Source organism: Centruroides sculpturatus, unplaced genomic scaffold (genome assembly GCF_000671375.1).
Source record: "Centruroides sculpturatus isolate CEXI.00-Female unplaced genomic scaffold, Cexi_2.0 scaffold40, whole genome shotgun sequence".
In the NCBI taxonomy this organism is placed as follows: Eukaryota; Metazoa; Arthropoda; class Arachnida; order Scorpiones; family Buthidae; genus Centruroides; species Centruroides sculpturatus.
The window spans coordinates 643,669-664,484 of NW_019384602.1; the positions used below are offsets into that span (position 1 = coordinate 643,669).

A 20,816-nucleotide genomic window follows, 5' to 3' on the forward strand; every position below is an offset into this window, starting at 1 on the left:
ACATCACTGGGCATATATTTTTTTAAATTTTTATTCACTGCTTTTTGCTTTCTTTCCTTCACTTCCACCAGCACTTTCACTGGATAAAGGTCACTTAGTAAAATATCTACCAAAGAGATTTGGCTTTGCCTACTTTTTAAAATGTTTCTAAAATTACTTAGGCAAATGTCATTAGTCTGAGCAGCAATACAGCTAGTGTGAACCTTTTTGGGATGTTTCTTTTCAATAAAATCAGTCACTTTCTGATAATACCTCAAGATGTCCTTTATCGAGTAAGATCCTTCCATGATGAAACAAACACATGGACTGAGACCAATGAACAGAAGTGAATAAAAGATGGCACTGCGAACTAATGTAACGTCGTATGGTGAGTTTTTGTTCGTATCGTGGAGCAAAAATATGTTCAAATTTCATGTCGTATCCTGAAAATTTTGTATGCTGGGCGTTCGTATCCTGAGGTACCACTGCATTACAGTAATATATTCTCAATTAAATGTTTTTAATATTTTCTCTTCCTATTAGTTTTCATGGTTCTTAAAGCTCAGAAAGGAAAAATTATTTAAAAAATTCTGGCTACATTCCAAAATATTAAAGCATTAAATCAGTTTAACTTTTAAAAAATTTTTGTTCTTCAAGGGAGCTGAAGCTGTGATGCTATCTTAAAAATATTTATTCAATTCATATTGCTTTTGGCCTCCTTTTATTTTAAAGAGGAATTTAAAAATTTTATCTTATGATAAGAAGTCACAAAGAGAATATTTAAATTTGTGACATTTCAACTTAGACAATAGTCATAAAAACTACATATTTCATAAAATTTCATATTACAATGATTACTATTGGAAATTTATCATCTAGTTAACTATGAAATGTTGATGCTACAAATAAATTCAATTCTGTTTTTACACAGTAGATACTTTCCTGAAAAATCGCTGTAAAAAAAAAAAAAAAAACACTGTCTGTATGGAAAGGTGAGAGAGTGGTTCCAGACCTCTCTCACCTTTACAATAATACAATAATCTAATTAAGATAATGTGTTTAACTCTAAGCTCTGAAAATTTTTTCTATCTATGTACCTGAAGACTAAATTTTTTTTACACCTCAGGTTACAAGGGAAATTTATATAGCAAAACCAGTGAAACAACTTTTCCATCAGCTGATTTAATTTTGAATGGATAAGGACAATTTTGTGTTTAAAGAATTCAAAATATTTCAATTTTAGTTAATAAATCAAAGTGGATACTATAACTTACCAGTAAACTTTAATAAATTTATATTATTTGTACAAATACAGTAGAACCTCCATTATCCGGACCTCTATTATCCGGATTTTCGATTATCCAGATTGTTCAAAATAAACAAAAATTTTACGAATTTGCTGATTGCACTTGGCGAATTACGACACTGTTTATGTACGTGACGGAATGCATAACTTTTTTTGTTTCAACAACGTCTCACCCAGCACAGTGGTCGTAAACTCTTAAATATATTTTACGTAGTAATAAAAATATAACTTGACATACGTATTTATAAATAATTTATTTTACAAATTACATCATTTCTATGACCAAGGGCGGCGTAAGGCATGGGCAACATGGGCCACCGTCTATGCCTCGCGGTCCGAAGAGCCTCGTGTTTTGAAGGTTTATGCATTACTTACAAGCCGCGAACGCGACGAAAAAATTTTACTCGTCATAAAACAATAAATAGTTTGTCAAATTTTTATTCATAAAAATGCAGTTTCAACTGCTTTTTATTTTATAAAATCTGTCTTCTTGTGCCACCAGGGGGCCTTTTAAATAATAGGTAGTCTGTTAGCGTTGGTCAGTAGTAGTCCAAATTCAATACGAATGTTTGTTTCTTAAAAATTTGATCACGATTTAAATACAGTATTTGATATGTCATAGAAAAGAAAACGTGTTGTATTATCATTAAAAGACAAATTAAAGTATTTGTTTCGATTATCCGGATTTTTCCTTATCTGGACTACCTTCATCCCCAATTAGTCCGGATAATCGAGGTTCTACGGTATTATTTTTATTTTTTATTCATCTTTTTCAATTAAACACCAAAATAACTCTAGCTTTTAACACCAAATGGCATAAAAAAACTATTCAGTATTGAAAGAAATCAGAAGAAATGCAATCATACAAACAAATTGCCAAAACTTGAAGAGAGTTTTCTGGCTGTTTAATTAGCAGGTGAGTCAGAATTAATGACTGAGTGATCAAACTATCTGGCAAGCAGCTAAGTAAGTAAACCAATGACATAGTCCAGTGATGGCAAACCTGAGATCCTTGAATGATTTCAAGGTACCTACATTGAATGTTTAGAAAGTATTAAGTTTTTATAAATTATAAAAAAAATTTGACAGATTTTGAAACTTTGCATATGTAGTGTTGAAAAGCTGTCATAAAAAGTGTGTTAAAGATAGTTGTGAACCTCAGATAAAAAAATTATCAAACAAACAACAAACTTTCCATTAAACAGAATATTTGTTTCCTTTATAATCACATTATTATTTTCTTTTCACTTATGTAGTGTTTATTTTTCTGATATATAGTAAACCCCCTGCTTACTTGGACTAACAGGGAGTAAAGTTTGGGTTAGCTGGATGTTTTCTCCAACAATGTGGAAAAGAAGGTGAATATATAGTACAATAATTTATTATGATCAGCTTTATACAAGTTTTACTGATTTTTACTGAGCTTTCATGTTATATTGCTGATTATTATTATTCAGCAGGAGATCTATTCTTACAGGAAACAAGCTCAAAAACTTTCATGACCAAACAGTAATCAACAATGCACAGTCTTTGACTACATTGTTTCATACCGTAGTCATTATTAACATATTGATTACAATAATATAATGTACTGTACAGTATCACAAAGATTTCCAGATGTTGGAAACATTTATTAATTTTTGTTATAACTAGAACAAAATTATTCCTATTGTCAAGGAATTTTAAATTACTGTATCATTTTTCAAAAAATTTGTCTGAGTTACATGAAGTCTTAGTTGGTTGGATCAGAGTTAGTGGAAAGTTACTGTAGATTAAAAAGTTAAAGTAAAATTCATAAGCATTTTTTGTTATTTGTTTAATTACTCAAATTCGGTATTTGACCTGAAATTTGTAGCTAGTAATGTTAAATTCAATTTTCACCTATAGTACCTTAAAAAGCATTTGCCTTTACTGACATAGTTCATTTCTTATGAAATTAATAAGCCATTGGCTTGCGTACTTAGCTGGTTGCCACCTAAATGCACCATTGTCATATGCTCAAATAAACAACAAAAACAGCCAACTCTTAAAATTTTCTTGAGTATTTTGCTATATATATATTCATAAGTAAATTTGAAATGCTTTAAATGCAAATTTTTTTTTAAAATGGCAGTTTTCTAGGAAAGAAAGTATGAATATTTTTTCTTAAAATTAAAAACAAATAGAAATTTTTAATTCCCCTTTAGTTCTTCACCCAAGTTAACTTGGGCATGTTACATAATGTTACAGAAAACTCAGTCCTTTTGGCACCAAAAAAAAATTTTGTTTTTTTTTTGAATTTTTGGAATGTTTTTTGTCTCCAAATTTTTTCAAAATTTTTTTCCCACGCGAAAAAATTTTATCGCGATTTTAATTTAGCTTTAATGACGCATGATTAACGATTAATTGTTTTTTAATGGGATTTTGATATCAAATTTCATTCATGGTTCTAAAGTTGCAGTGCACAGATTTTACTTCCGTAAAGTTATTTAAAGCTACTTTCTGATATCAAAAACAACCTCCAATAGTTTTTTAATTTTTTTAATTAATAGATTTTATTATATACAAGTTTAATTAAGTCGGGGGGGTCGGAAATCGCAATAAAAATTTTAATTTTTTAAAAATATTTTAAAATATACGGCCAGAAAGTAGTCACCCTACTATAAACCCATCTCCTCCCGAGACTTCTATGACAATGTCCTGGGAAATCCAACTCCAGCTGTGTAAACAATGACTCATGGTGTCATATTTGGCAGAAAGGCAAGACAAAGGAAAATAAAGTTTGAAGCTTTTTCTTCAAAATTAACGCATTTCATTTTTTTTTCAGTTTTAAGTATTTTTTATGTTTATTTACATTAATATCAAAAATTGCTGGAAACTTAAGGTGTTAAAAAAGGCAAATTTATTGAACATGTTAGATTAAAACTCATGTAAAAAAAGAATTTTTTTCCAAATTGATAAATGTAAGTTGGTAAAAAAAAAAAATTCTATATAAAAACAGATTTGGGTGTACAATGGAGTGACTGAAGTTATTTATTTTTTATCATCATAAATTTAATAAGATTTCTTTTTAATTTCTAAAATTTATCTGAAACTATATTTGAGAAATATTACAAACCTTTGTTTTCTTAACGCTGCTGGATCAAATAGAAAATTATCTACACTATCTTTACTTGTTTTTGCTTCATCCCTCTGTATCTTCCTTTCTTCTTTTCTGATTAATTTTTTAATCATTTTTTCTTCTTCTGACTATAAATAAAAATTCATATAATAAATTTTTATTAATTATAAACTTTAACATCTTAAATTTAATTTTTATAATTGTCATTCTAGCTTCATTTTATTTTTTAAACAATTTTATAATATGCATTTATTATTATTGAAGCATTATTCTTTTAAGTTTATTCAATGTAAACGATAAGTATATCATTTAAAATTAATTTTTCACTCAAAGATACTGTCCAAGTAACAAATTCCAATTCAAAAAATTTTTAAGTTTAGGACAAAACATCTTAAAATATGATAAAATGTATTAAAAATTGTAATTGAAGGTAAATACAAAAAAATATAATTTGAAGTTTCCTTACATGTCTTTTCAAGCTTAAGAAACACAATTAAAATATTAATGAATTTGATAATTTTTTAGTGTCTTTCTTGTTTATGAATGTGTAAAAATTGTCTAAAGTCTCTCTTGTAATTTTTACATATTCATAGAGGCTACAAGAAAAGATTAACTCAACTAATGTAATTGTATCTCTACACTTGAAATGGATATTAAAAACTTCAAAATATTTTAATTTGTATTTNTCCCTCTGTATCTTCCTTTCTTCTTTTCTGATTAATTTTTTAATCATTTTTTCTTCTTCTGACTATAAATAAAAATTCATATAATAAATTTTTATTAATTATAAACTTTAACATCTTAAATTTAATTTTTATAATTGTCATTCTAGCTTCATTTTATTTTTTAAACAATTTTATAATATGCATTTATTATTATTGAAGCATTATTCTTTTAAGTTTATTCAATGTAAACGATAAGTATATCATTTAAAATTAATTTTTCACTCAAAGATACTGTCCAAGTAACAAATTCCAATTCAAAAAATTTTTAAGTTTAGGACAAAACATCTTAAAATATGATAAAATGTATTAAAAATTGTAATTGAAGGTAAATACAAAAAAATATAATTTGAAGTTTCCTTACATGTCTTTTCAAGCTTAAGAAACACAATTAAAATATTAATGAATTTGATAATTTTTTAGAGTCTTTCTTGTTTATGAATGTGTAAAAATTGTCTAAAGTCTCTCTTGTAATTTTTACATATTCATAGAGGCTACAAGAAAAGATTAACTCAACTAATGTAATTGTATCTCTACACTTGAAATGGATATTAAAAACTTCAAAATATTTTAATTTGTATTTGTCTTCAATTGCATTTTTTTAATATAATATGTAATATTTTAAATAATTATCAGATAGATAGATAACACATAAAAATTTCAATTATAATTTTAACTGTTAAAAAATAAAAGAATTTATGCAATTTAGGTATGTGAAATACTATTTTATTTTCTAAATTATTAAAATTTGTAATTAATTTTAAAATTTTGTAACAGAGAGATTTAAAAATAAAATTGTTAAACAGTTAAAATATTTTAAACTTATCTTTTTTTTTCTTTTAATAGAAGATTTTTGTACTATACAGATGTTAACAGTTACAAATGTAATACAATTTAATCAAATAAACATACATTACATCTGCATAATGAACGAAATATTTATTTCTATAAATATGTTTAAAAGTCAGATATACTAATATAGATCTAAAAACTACATTTTTAAACACTATATATACATATATATAATATATCTTATGTAACTTACTTGAACTGTAACTTGACAGCCATAATTTGGCCTATGATCAATTGTTTGATAAGAAAGAGGTACTTCAATAGAATCAAATGCTCTACTATTAGTAATTTCTTTTCTTTTTTGCAAAATAACTTCTATTAAACTGATGTTTTCATAACCTAAGTAATCAAACAGCTGAAAGAGATTAAACAAAAACATATTAGTAAATACTTCATAATTTTTAATTTAAAAACAAACTACATTTGTAATTTTATAATAATAAAAAGACTAAATTAATAGTTTAAATTTGAAATTTTATTTCTTATCTATTAGAAATAGTTTAATAACAGTATAATTTCTAATGGATTTTGCTAAATTCCTCCCCATTTAACATGCAGAGGTTAAAATTATGCTTTTGATTGGCTATCAAATTTCAACTGTAAAATTTTCAAATTTGAATTTAAAAACTAACCATTCATTCCAAATTTTTAAATTCTATGCTACAATTGGTTAGAAGAAAAATCAATTCACTGTCATTGATTTAAAAACAGTATAAATATACAGACACCATCACAGAGAAATTACTTCTCTGCACATCTGATAAAATTTTGAGTTCTGTGAAGGTTATAATGTAGTACAACAAAAACTATTTGGCTAAACTTTTTAATATTTGCTAAAACTTTTCAGAAACAATTTAAGAATTTGTAGCTTAATCCCTAATTATCTAAGCCAGTGTTTCTCAACCTGTAACGAATCATCGCTCCTTCAATAAAACTGTTACATAGTACTGCCCCCTTCACTTCAAAATTCTGATACTGAGGGCCAAGGCTAACACCAAATTCGTACTGCATTGAATAGACTAGTGACTAGTATAATGTTATTTGTTTAATTATTGTACGATATAATGAATAAAATATCTAATTATTCTTACTGTAATGTTTTACTATATCGCCCAGAAAAATCGTTTTTTGCCCCCAAAATATAAATTGTTACTAATGCCCCCTCAACATGGAAAAACGCCCACATGGGGGCGATATCGCCCCCATTGAGAAACACTGATCTAAGCTAAAACATCTCAAATTAAACTTAAAAAATATAACTTTAATAGCAACACTTTTTTATTTTAATATTCAAAATGAATAAAAATTAAAAATTATAATAGATAATCTTAAAATAAAATTAATATACAGTCGACCCCCCTATAACATGGGTTCATATAACACTGATTTGTATAACACGGCAAAAAAATTGCAATTGTGTTCGTATAACACGCTAAAAGAGACTTGTATAACACGGTAAAACGTCATCGCCGACTCGTGTCGCAACAGGATTGGTCGAATCTAGACCAATAGCGAACATTGCACAAACCGTTGAGTTTAAACGAGCAGCGGACTTACTAAAAACCATTTATTATTTAACAGCCATAAAAATTATATTTATATTAATGATGTCTCCAAAGTTCAGCAAATTTTTTGCAGAAAAATAACTTATCAGGAAACACGTGCCTGCCTTTCGATCAGCCGCTCTGCGACGAAAACAAGCTTAAGCAATAGCATCTTCGAACGGTGCGCACTCGATAAGTAATCCTACAATTTTTTGTTTATAGCATAGTTTATATGCTATAAACAAATTCTTTGGGAATAATACTATGATACTATGCTATAAATAATACTATGCTATAGCATAGTATTATTTATATAGCATGGGAATAATACTATGCTATAGCATAGTATATATACTATACTATGTTATTTGTTTATATAGTATAGTATATGTTATAGCATATACTATACTATATAGCATAGTATATGCTATAGCATAATATAGAATAATACTATGCTATAGCATAGTATTTCATATAATTCTTTTGGGAATAATACTATGCTATAGCATAGTATTATTTATAGCATAGTATCATAGTATTATTCCCAAAGAATTTGTTTACTATGCTATAGCATAGTATTATTCCCAAAGAATTATATGTAATTTGGAATTATTAAGTCAAATTAGTCTAGAATCAATTAATTTTATGGAAGAAAACCTTTCAAACAGCCGTAGCCGTTAAACTGCACACGTGCCGGGCTGTGATTGGCTCATGTATTTAAGTGACTCGTACAACACGGAATTCATATAACACGGAACGTATCTACCGTGTTATAGGAGGGTTTACTGTATATATATATCTTAATTTCAAAATTATTTTTAAAGCTATCTGTAGGCAAGATCTAATATATAAAAGATGTTATAGCTTTACATTAGATAACTTACATCATTTTGTAATTCATCATCAGATCTTGATGAATTCAAGAGAGTCATTAGTGTCTGAACAATATCCTTAACTGATCCTAATGGATTATTTTGAGAATTGCCATACGCTTGGCCAACTGTCCTTTCTAACCAAGAAAAATCACATCGCTTATTATCATTTAATTTTGAATAATCTGCAGCTTCTGTAGTTTCATCTTTCTTGCGTTTTTCACATTCTTTTAAATATTCTAATGAAAAATTAAGGTCAGATTGTTTCTTAAAATTCTCGTTTTCATCAATCTTCAAGATGATATCATTATCACATAAAGGCTGTAATCCAACAAATGCAATTTTATGTCCAAACTCTTTATCCATAAGTTTATTGATATCATTCACATCTTTATGAAAAAGCTTTTGTTGTGTTTCATCACTCAACCAAGAAAACATTTTACTAACAAGTCTGGAAACTTTACTTGCAACAGAAGATGGAAAAGAACCAAATATCTTTTTAAGTTGAAAAGCTTGCCTTTCACTTAACACTTCACAATTGTGAAACATTTCAAACAAATAAGCTGCTGTTCCTTCAATCATTTCTTGACTTGATTCAGCTCCAGCTGCAATAAAATATTTAAAACGGTCAAACTGACATTATTTTACATAATGTTTTGCTACATAACCCAAAATACTCTTTGAAACATAAATACCTTAAAATCCCACAGATACTTTTTTTTAGTGAACAAACAGTAAATAACATCACACCTTTTGTACACTTTCCAGCACAAATTTTAATAAAATAAATGTTTTTGGCCTCTTTTAGGGGCCTGCCTCAGATACAAAAGGTGTGCTGTTATTTACTGTACTGTTCCAGCTTTGGAAAGTATAATAGCAAACAAACATTTTCAACTGTCTTAAATGTCATTTTTAGGCTATTATCAATTCTTATCAGGTCATTGTTCAAACTGTAATTTTAAACCTGACTATAACTGTTCATCAAAAAGTATCTGCTAGATTTTAAGGAGTTTTTAAGTTGTATCTACCAAATTAAAATGATTAGAAGTCTAAATAATTTGTCAGATTTCGTAAAACATAAGCTTAGTCATGATTTTTGTTGTCAGTTACAAATTATATTCTCAACAAAAAGCTTTAGAATTAAAAACGAAATTAGTTTTTTAATTCTAAAATGTTTATAGAGAATATTATGTTATATTTAATATAACATTAATACAGAATTTTTAATATATTTATTACATTAAAAATTCCAAATAAAATACAGGTATACCTCGCCTTACGTCGGTAATTGGTTCCAGGAGAACGACGTAAGTCAAATTTGCTTGTCTCCGAATCTACTTATCACTAGGCTAAACCGTAAATTACCATTCCCAGTTCTGTATTTTATTTATTAATGCATTTTTAATAATATATGGTTAATAAAAATCTATTTTAAGCTTACAAACAAATAAATTTTAGTTTTTAATATAGTACAGAAAAAAATTAATCTAAATGTACGAATGCATGTACTGTAAATACAGTTCATACTTGTATATATTTTAATATGATTTATGTGCTTTAAATGTTTTTCTAGTGATATTACGACTTCAATATTTGTAGCGGACAGACATAAAGTCGAATAAAATGACTTAAACTTGAATTTTATTTTTCCATATACTTTTTCGACAAACGACATATAATCGGGAACGACGTAACTTGAAACGACGTAAGTCGAGGTATGCCTGTATTTAATCAATTGTTTCCTTCATTCTATTAATCAAGATAGTTTACAGAACAGTCTAATATATATAAATGGAATAGCAAACAATCTTTTGAGGAAAAAATTAAAGACTTAGGGAAAATACAACAAGATATGTTAGATAAACTATGAAACAATTAAAAGAAAAAGAGATAGCAACATAAACTTCAATACATAAAATAATTATGAATAGGCACCATTATAACATGGATGCACAACCTTTTCTGAAGAAGGGCCAAATTAGGATTAAGTTTACTGACTGGGGGCCGGACCTCCAAGTGATTAATGCGATGGCTGAGATTGGATGCTGGCGGCAATCTTCTTGTGTCTAGCGTAATGGCAGATGTTGAAACAACCAGCAGATTTTCCAAATTCTCGTTGGTTAACCTGTTCCGTGTTTTGCACTTGTTTAAATTCATAAGCGAAAACTTGCAAGCTTGTTTGGCAGTACCTATGTATGCTTGTTCGCATACATAGGTACTGCCAAACATGCTTGCACAAAATCGAGCATTGTCTTTCAGTTTTGGAAATGATGTATCTGGCAGTTCTTTGTAGAATGTGAGGAGATTAGAATTTTTGAACTGTGATTTCAATTCATCACTGCACTGGATGTCTATCAACTCAAGTTGGACATCTGGAGGGGCATCTTCCACTTTCACATCAAATGGAGTTGAAAAAAGTTGCAGGTAGATCTTGTATTTCTGGAATTCACCAAACCTCTCATTGAATGATGTAAGGAGGGTGTTAACTTGGTCAGAGTAATCCATCTTCATATGTGGGTATTTCTCTTTCATGGCCTTGCAATGTGGAAAGTGTGTAAAGTTCTCTGATTGCATGTGGGACTTGAAAAGTGATAGTTTGGTCATAAATGCATTGATGTTACTTGTCAACTGAGAAACAAGTTGCATCTTTCCCTGCAATCTCAAATTAAGGTCGTTTAGATAAGCAGTAATGTCAGCAAGGAAAGCTAAATCACACTGCCATCTTTGTCCCTCCAAATTCCTTGTAGTGTTCCCCCGTTCTTTGAGGAAAGTGATAATAGGCCCCAATAGCTCCACAAATCTCTTGAGGACTGTTGCCTTGCTCAGCCAACGAACTTCAGTATACGTGGGCAGGTCAGCATAATCAGCATCTATTTCTTCAAGAAATGATGTGAAGAGTCGATGGTTGAGTCCATGACGGCAGATTAAGTTCACAGTATCATAGACATCTTTCAGCAGACGTTCAAATCCCAGCTTCTTTGCACAAAGTTGCTGTTGGTGAATTATGCAATGATACTGGACTAACTCCTTTTGCCTGTCCCCAAGGTGGTTTTTCAGCAAGGTGACCATGCCATTCTCACATCCAACCATAGATGGTGCTCCATCGGTGGCAATGCTGGATAGCTTGTCAAAGTCCAGTGCTGATTTGTTGCAAACGCTCAATAAACTAGTAAATAAGTCAGCACCAGTTGTATGTCCAGAAAGTGATGCCATGCCAAGAAATTCTTCATTCACAATAAAATCTAGTGAAACACTTCTAATAAACACAATCACTTGTGCTGTTGATGATATGTCAGTGGATTCTTCCACAGCCAAAGAAAAATAAGCACAGTTTGCAACTAAAATATTAAGTTGGCCAGAAATGTCTGATGCAATTTGCGAGATTCTTTGTTGTATCGTCATGTGGTTAAGACTGATTGTTTGAAAACACTGTCTTCTCAGGACACATCTCACTTGCGATGATAAGACACTTTTTTATCATATCGCCATCTGTGAAAGGTTTCCCATTCTTGGCTATTAAAGCAGATATTTCTAGGCTGGCTTCAACAGCCGCATCCAATTCTCCAGATTGTTTCTTGAACACATTTTGTTGGCTGATTAGTGATCGTCGTAACGATTCGATTTTCCGTTTGCGTTCCGTACCTTGCAGAAGGAAATCCTTGTGTTGGCTTTCATGATGTCGCTTCAGGTTGAATTCTTTTGGCACTGCTATTGTTCCATTGCACAAAAGGCAAATAATGCTGTTGTTCTGTTGCACAAAACAGTACTTGTTAGTCCACACTTCCACTTCTTGAAACTGATGATTCTCGCGATTGACCTTGCGTTTAATGCCCGGCGCCATACTGTTCACTCTGCAAAACAATGTCTCATTGTGCCGAAAATTCTGAGGCCCGCAACAAATCATGTTTGAGATAAGGCAAGCTAGACTACCACGTGCTTTGTTCTGTATCCACTCTGACCAAAGACTAAAGAGGCGGGGACAGAAGACTATTACGCACACGTGACAAATGGCCAGGCAGGTCTTAATTCGTTCGACCCCTGTCCGGGCGTCTCCACCATTTCTCAGAATTTGTGAGTCAGATCGTCAACATGCCAGGTGCAGGACACTAATCCATCATAAATGTGGTTACCATTCTTACCTAAATTATATTTATGGCCCGTCAGTTTTACCCCCGTGTTCAGAAATGAATCAAAAGTGATTAACGCGGTGCAGCGGAAAATCTGAATATTTTAAATATAATTATTAAAATTGCGATATCTCGTTTCAAATTGGCGCTAGAATCAATTTTTTTTTTTTTTCTGTCACAAATATATCACAGTTTACGACTGTTAAATTTCAAATAAAATAAAAATTAAAAATAATAATTTAATTTTAAATTTACGAAAAAAAGAATGTAAAAATAAAAGTAAATAAAAAGTTCCAATTAATTTACTACTTAAATAACCTAAATATATCTGTTTTCTTTCAAACAAAAAAAACCGCAGCTTTCTAGCTACACGGAATCATTTTACAACCCTCTTTGTTGACAAGTTTATGGCTTGACGCGGTTTGTAATAATTATTAAATCCAAAATATTTTAATGCAAATGGCTTCCTTTTAGTCGTAATGACTCTATTCCAACTACAGTATTAATTTTCTTGGTCCAACTTAATAATAATAAATTTGATGTGAAAAATTTTTTTTCTATTCTTTGTCTATGGAGAGATATTGTTGTAAATTATTGGTTTTATAGCTTTTTGTACATTCCTTTTTGAACTCTGGTTAGTTTTTTCTAGTTTGAATGACATTAGGTTGACGAATAAGCGTCTTTTCAGAAAAGATTGATTCAAATTCGACTATACCAATCAGAATCTAGAATGTAAACAAATGCTAAAAAATCGTTATTTTCATGGTTTTTCAGCGCTATTTTCACTTATTTTTGTTATTTGACGCTATTTAGACGAATAGGCAAGTTTTCCGAAGCATAAAATTGAAGATTTCCCGCCAAAATAGAAACTTCCCGATAACATCGGAAATGACGTTCTAACATCATTTTAAAATATTCAATATCTAAAGCAGAAAGTGTTAGCTAAAAATAGACTTATTTATAGAACAATCCCCCATTTCTCACCTCAGGGAAAGTCATAAAACAGTTGGGTGCTAATGACTTTGTAAAAGGGAAAAAGTTCTACACTTAGAAACTTCGAAAGAAGGGATTTGGCCTGTACTGTCCGCGGGCCGCATAAACATTGATAGGGGGCCGTATGTGGCCCGCGGGCCGCAGGTTGTGCACCCCTGATTATAACAACTTACAAGATAATTTTTAAAAAAGTAAATAAAGATTTTAAGAAATATACCTTATAAAACACATTAGTTTTCATTATACCATAAAAGATATTTCCATTTAGACTTTTTCATTTAAACAAGAAAGGACTGACTACTACTTCTGGCTACTACTTATTTGAAAAAAATCTTTTTAACATTTTTAATAAATATATTGATTAAATGCATTATATAGTTACATTATTAAATTAAAAAATAGCAACTACATTAACAAGAAATTACAATTAAGAGTCTAAATTATTACAATTGAAAAATTTCAATAAGATATTAAGATATTTATTCAAGATTATATATTTTAGATCTTACTTATTCTTGATACATAACACTTACCAATTTCTGTTGCTAATTTTAATAATTCTCGAAGAGCTGTTTTAACTTCATCTTTAGATACTAAAGTAACATCTTCAAAAGTAGTTTTAATATTTTTCCATTGTGGATAACTACTCCTAAAATAATTACAATAATTATTTTTTATATTTTAATGTATGCTAATTATTTTCTTTTTTTTAATACTATATTATAAAATAGTGTAATCCTTGTGAATGTGTCTCTTTAATCCGATCAATTCAGTACGGTAGACTATCAATACAGCTTTAAGCTGTATTGATAGTCTACCGAACTTAATTGATCGGATTAAAGAGACACATTCACAACGAAATAGCAGCTACCATAAGTGATATTTAGTAGTGTAATCCTGCTTTATAAGCCTATCTCATTCCTGAAAAACTCTCATAAATAAAGACTTTTTTCATTTCTTATACTCAAATTTGCATCTCATTCTGTCATAACTTAGTCACTCTACTCATTTTCTCACAATGAAGTTAAAGTGTTATAATAAATTATTTATCTATTAATCAATGGACCTAAATGAAAGTGTTAAGTTATTCACCAATATAAAATTGGAGAAGTGAATATGACATTAAGAGAAGCACATATAGATGATATTTTGTAAAACAAAATTCCATGTAAATTTAGTCCTATCCCAAGTATTCCCAGATGATTGCCTAGATCAACAACCTTTACCAAAGGTGGGTAAAAATTGAATTTATAATTTACTAACTCCAAATCATAAGCCCAGCAGTGACCAATTGGATAAAACCACTGAACACTAGTAGTTGGTCATGGGTTCATGCCTCACTGACAGGCTGGCCAATGGAGTTTTCTAGGTTTTCTTCATGTTTTTAACACCTAAACAGGGACCAATTTCACATAAAAGTTATCCTGAGAGGCATCCCCCTTGGCAAATTGTCTACTGTTGCATTGCCATAACCAAATAAATCAAACCAAATCTAATTTCTGGTCAAATATTTAATTTAAGTAATTACAAAAATAACAAAAATGCTTACAAATTTTACATTACTTAACTTTCTAATCTCTATCAGTAAAATATCAATAAACTCTACATATAAAGTGAAAAGAAAATAATGTGATTATAATAGAAACAAATATTTCATTTAATGGAAAAGCTGCTGTTGTTTATTTGATGATAAATTTTCTATCTGAGGTTCATAATGGTGGCCTTTAAAATTTTTCGTAACAGCTTTAGGACCCTTATTTCATGCTATATAAGCAAAATTTTGAAATCTAGCAAATATTTATTATTATAATTCTTAAAAACTCAATACTTTCTAAACATTGAATGTAGATACCTTAAAATTATTGCACAAGTCGTGGATTTGCAATTGTTGACCTAGATACTAACATTTACAATTAACAGATTTCACAATTAAAGATAAACATTTTAAACATATTTTAATGTGTTTAAAATATTTTACTTGTATTTTTACTATGTTTACTAATTTTATTACAAGATATTGAGTACACTATTGAGAAAAATGCATGAAAATCAAGGTATTGACACAAAGAATGGCAATCAGTATTTTTCCATGTTCAGAATGTCAGAAGCTGGAAAAGCATGATTTTGCTGACTTTGAAGAGATTTTGTGGCACTAGAAATGGATTAACGTAAAATTTTCCAACTGCAAAAACACGAATCTGCATATATTAAACCCAAGTAAAACAAGGCTCAATCATACATTATTTATTAGACACTTCTCTATTTAAGGATAAGAAAACAAGATTAAGTTAAGACAATAAGTAAGTAGAAAACAAGTAAAATAGAGTAAAATGAAATTGTTCTTTAATTAATAAACTTGTAATCACTGGTAAAAAAGGAGAGATGTTTAGTTGGAAAAACAAGTTGATAGTTTTCATTAGTGAATGATGACACTTGTTCTGCTAATAAACACACAATGTGAATGGAGCAAGGAAAATGAAGATGAGAACTTACAAGTCATCTGAACAGTGCACATAGGACTAACACTCATAAGTAGACTATTTTAGTTCTGTAAATTTTTTGTTGGTGCCTGTTGTATTAAATATCTCATCTTATAAATTGGAAAGATATAAAATAAAACAGTTCATTATACTTCTGTAATTTTTGTACAGTGGAACCTCGGTATATGTCTGCTTTAGAATATGTCCAATTCGGAATACGTCCTGTTTGGACGAAACAAATTTTGCTCAGTATACGACTTTTGTTCGGTATACGACTTAATTCAATTATACGCGCCATCTATGAACAAGTAGCACTATCGGTGTACTACACTAGACTAGACGTTCGCAGTGCTACGGTTTATAACTTTGTTAAATTTCTTCTGATTTTAATTTGTAAGTAACATTTTATTATTTTTATTAATCATGAATTGCAAAAGGGCAACAGAAAAAAAAATGACTAGAATCACAACGGAACTGAAAAAGGAGATTGTTGAGAAATATGAAGATGGCACGCATGTTCGAGATTTAACTGTTGCATTCTGTACTCCGAGAATGACGATATTGACAATCGTGAAAAATAAAGACATTATTAAATAAGCTAACATTACGAAAGGGGTTAAATCAATATCTAAACAGAGATCGAAGACATTAGATCATGTCAAGAAATTGCTTTTGCTTTGGATAACTGAAAAACAGTGTGCCAGCGACAGCGTATCAGAAGAAATTATTTGCGAGAAAGTTAAAAGGATACATGATGATCTCATGAAAAATCAAGCAGAAACTAGCGAGGAAAGAGGTGTTTAAAGCCAGCCATTTTTTTTACATGAGAACGTATTAATCATTTTTACATTACTTCTTATGGGAAAGGTTGGTTTGATATACATCCTATTCGGTATAAGTCCAAACACCAGGAACAGATTAAGGTCGTATACCGAAGTTCCACTGTATATTGATTAATTGTAAATACAAATCATACTGTATTATTCTATTATATTTTTTATACATCATAATAAAAAATATGAAAATATAATCAAATGCATCAAACACATCATTTTATTGTAGAAGTCAGGTAAAAGTCACTATTAACAAATAAAATTAAATATAAAAGTATATAATAAGACTTCTTAAGTTTTAACATAAGTATTAAAATAATATTAATCTTAATGGAAACTGAAATTAAGATTATACTTAGACTAAATTGCCCAATTTTTGGAATTAATGATTATAAATTAATAGGTAAAACTTAAAATCTTAACAAAATAATTATGATTTTTGCATAGATTAATAGAAAAAGCACTTCTTAAACTATAAATAAATCTTATATCCAAAATATATAATATATTTGCACAAAACTAATTGTTTTTAATTAAACAAAAATATATTACTTAGCACTTCTTTCAGCTTTCATTTTTCGTTTTCTCATGAGAAGAATAAGATCTTCTGTTTCATGCAAATTGTGTGCAGCAGCAACATCAGAAAAAGCTCTTATGGTGTTTGTAAATCTTGGTAATTGTTCTTTTGCCTTCATTCTATTTATAAATAATAACTTACAATTAAATTACATTAAAATAGATTACTATAAATTTTACAAGTAAAATAATTTAAAATTCTTTATTAATATAATAAATTATTACTTATCAATTTCAATGATATTGAGATCTACATTAACAGGCATTTTAATGGTTTCAATTTAAATTTATGACATTCTGTTAATGAGTCTTTGAATGTAAGAATGATATGCAACAGAAAAGCATGGTTAATTTGTTTATTTTGCTTCTCTCTCTTTGCTTATGAACTTAAAATTATAATAATGCTTTTGAATATTTGCAATATTCATAAAAGCAAATGACAGTTTTATACACAAAAAACCAATTATATGCTTAAAATATATATTTATTATTTATAAAAGATTATTTTTATAAATTTTTTTACTATTTCATTACAGAAATAATATATCTGTCCATATTAAATTTAAATGAATTATATGTAACTTGTATTGTATCTGTTATTATCTATTATATATATATAGTTCAATTAATTTCAGTCTACATTTGATTGCTGGCTTTACATGTAACACCAGCTATTGGAAAAAAATTTAACAAAATAATTAACTAAATATAATTCGTAGAAAAAATAATATAGTTATAAAAAATATATATTATAATATTCCATGAATTACTGCAACAATGATATAGCACAAAATAAATGTGTCATTACTGTGACAGGTAGCACAGAGCATTTGCCTGCATGGAGTGTAGTAGTGTTTTGCACCTGTACATCATACTTTTCCTGTTAGTAATAGCCTGTTATGTATCTAACTCCGTTCAGGAAAAATTTTTAAATTGAAATAACATGACTTACAGTACAAATTGGAAGTTCATATATAGTTAATCTTGTCCTCTTTCTCCTACGATTTCCATGTCTGGTCTAGACTTTCTTGTATCTAACTCTGTTCTCAAGATTAAGGATAGACAGAGACAAATGGACAACAGCAGGAATTTATAGGTCTACAATTTTTTCAAATTGCAACCCAACAAGTACCCTCAACTAACTCAGTAAATAAAACCACTGAACACCAATAGTTGGTTATGGGTTCGCACATGGTCAACGGACTGGCCATATGGAGTTTTCTGGGTTTTTTTGCATTAATAACACCTAAACAGGATTCACCTTTACATAAGTCTTTCTGGAATGCATCCTTCTTGACAGATTGCTCACGTGGCATATTGCTGTAACCAAATGCCAAACCAATTTTAATAGTTTTTCTATAAATGCGATATTTACAAGGATATGCTTAACTGCCAGAAAATCTGGATATCCTGCCTCTCCCGATTTCATCTCTACTACTTTTGATCGAATTTACTTCAACCCCCTTCTGCAACAGTCCCTTCTTCCTATCAGACCTACCAGTATGATGACATTCGAATAGGAAAATTACATAATATGAGGTTATCAGCCTGCACAGAATATGATTTAAGTGGTTTTCAAGGGTGCTGAGTTTAAATATTTGGTCTATTTTTTGCAAAATTTGATTCATTGGCAGATCACCATTTGATATTCAGCTATGAATGAAATAGTTTGTTAGTGCTAACATTAAGATATCTAAAAACATTAGAAAAAAATATATCAATTTCATTGGTCAAATAGAAACCAATCGAAAATACGATATCTTATAGTTTTTAAGATATCATGTTTTCAATTGGTTTCTACTTAACCAATGAAATTTTACCATTTTGTACCATCCGAGTATTGCAATAAACATGACTGAAATAATCAAACTCTTTATATGGTTTTCGTTTTAATATTTGTTATATAATAGTATTTGATTTATATAAGTACAAAGGTTATCTTACATAAGGGTTTATTACACCGAGTGACCAATCTAACACATTTTAAAAATTTGCTTTCTCTAGTGTACACAATTTAAAGAATTTTAAAAATGTTAGATTGTTCACTTGGTGTGTGTAAAGTATTGGCCTTTTAGCAGAGAGGGAACAAAAGAAGTGTGACCTTGTCAATTAGACCCATGTGCGGTTGGGTAATATACCACTTGTAAGATTGTAAGATTGTAAAGAGGGAAAACAAAGGAAGCGCCGACTTTGTCAATTGGACCCACGTGTGGTCAGACAATAGACCATTTGCCACATGATAAACTATTAAAAAAATGTAAACAAGTGACGGACGTTACTGTAAGCTTGACTCTCGTCGTATGATGGCGGGCCTGAGTATAAGCTGTTTGGGCAAGAAAGGGTTGTGATTGGTCAGAAGTCCCCTGTCCAAAAACTCTTAAATTGCAGGGCAAATGGGAGAGGGAAGAGAGAAGGGCAAGAGACTGGTACACAGTAGTCTCAGGCACTTGGGAAGCCTGCTGAGTGTAGAGAGTGTGTTCTCCTCTGGTAAACATCTCAGGGACAGGTTAGTGCGGAGACTGGACTGACCGTGCAGTTGAGCCAACTCCACAAGCTGACTGAGGCTTCTCCAAAGTTTAATAGTACCCGGATGCCAATCTAGTATATGAGGCACCACGCTTTGTTATCCTGCATATACTGTTTTCGAACTTGTGCACTCTACATGTAGAATCTGTAAATAAACTGTAAATATTGTATAACTTGAGTGTGGAAATGTGCTTTCCATTGAACCTGGATCACTATATCAAATTGTGATACACATGGAAACCAACTCAACGAGACAGAGTTTGGGAAGGAACTTCACTAGATCTTCACTGTGTGATAAACCCTTATGTAAGATAACATTTGTAGTTATATAAATCAGATACTATGATATAATATAATAGAAGGGTTAGAAGTATGAAATAATCTAATAATCTTAATGTTTGTACTTATTTTTTGCCTGAGCAATGACAAGTTCTTATATATTGTAAAAAATACCACAATAAAAATTTAATGGATATGTTATCACTAATTAAACATGATTACTAATTAAACATGATTAGAATCATATTAATTACATGCATGATGGAGAACAATCTAGTTAATGGTCTGGCCTTTTGTCCCAGTCAGGTCAGTCAGAGCTTCCTTGTTAATATGTTACTGTAACATGGGAAAAAGGATAAAATGCATTTATCCCATCCCCTTACCCAAGTTACTATATTATGATACATTCCCATCAAACACTACTCATTTGTCAGATTGACCTAAACAGGACAACATGACAGATCATGACAGTAAAGACCAGGGGTGGCAAATTTGTGGCATATAACTTATGATCTGGTATGTATATGATTCCGATTTATCATCTGTCTTTTTCAATCATCCTTTCAGTTTATCACCTAATTATCCTTTTTTCAATCAGCTTTTTTACATTTATTCTAAGTATAGGAT

At 29.8% G+C, this 20,816-nt stretch overlaps 1 protein-coding gene across 1 annotated transcript in view; it reads right to left on the reverse strand.

The window, feature by feature from the left end:
* Window positions 1-20,816, reverse strand: part of LOC111625067 (activating signal cointegrator 1 complex subunit 3-like) — a 121,085-nt gene that overhangs the window by 87,261 nt on the left and 13,008 nt on the right. The window contains exons 2-6 of the mRNA XM_023368097.1: window positions 17,361-17,504; window positions 14,029-14,144; window positions 8,388-8,980; window positions 6,153-6,314; window positions 4,383-4,513 (exon numbers count right to left, since the gene is read on the reverse strand). Of these exons, the coding sequence (XP_023223865.1) occupies window positions 4,383-4,513; window positions 6,153-6,314; window positions 8,388-8,980; window positions 14,029-14,144; window positions 17,361-17,503 (1,145 nt within the window). The 5' untranslated portion in view covers window position 17,504. The remainder of the gene's footprint in view (window positions 1-4,382; window positions 4,514-6,152; window positions 6,315-8,387; window positions 8,981-14,028; window positions 14,145-17,360; window positions 17,505-20,816) is intronic.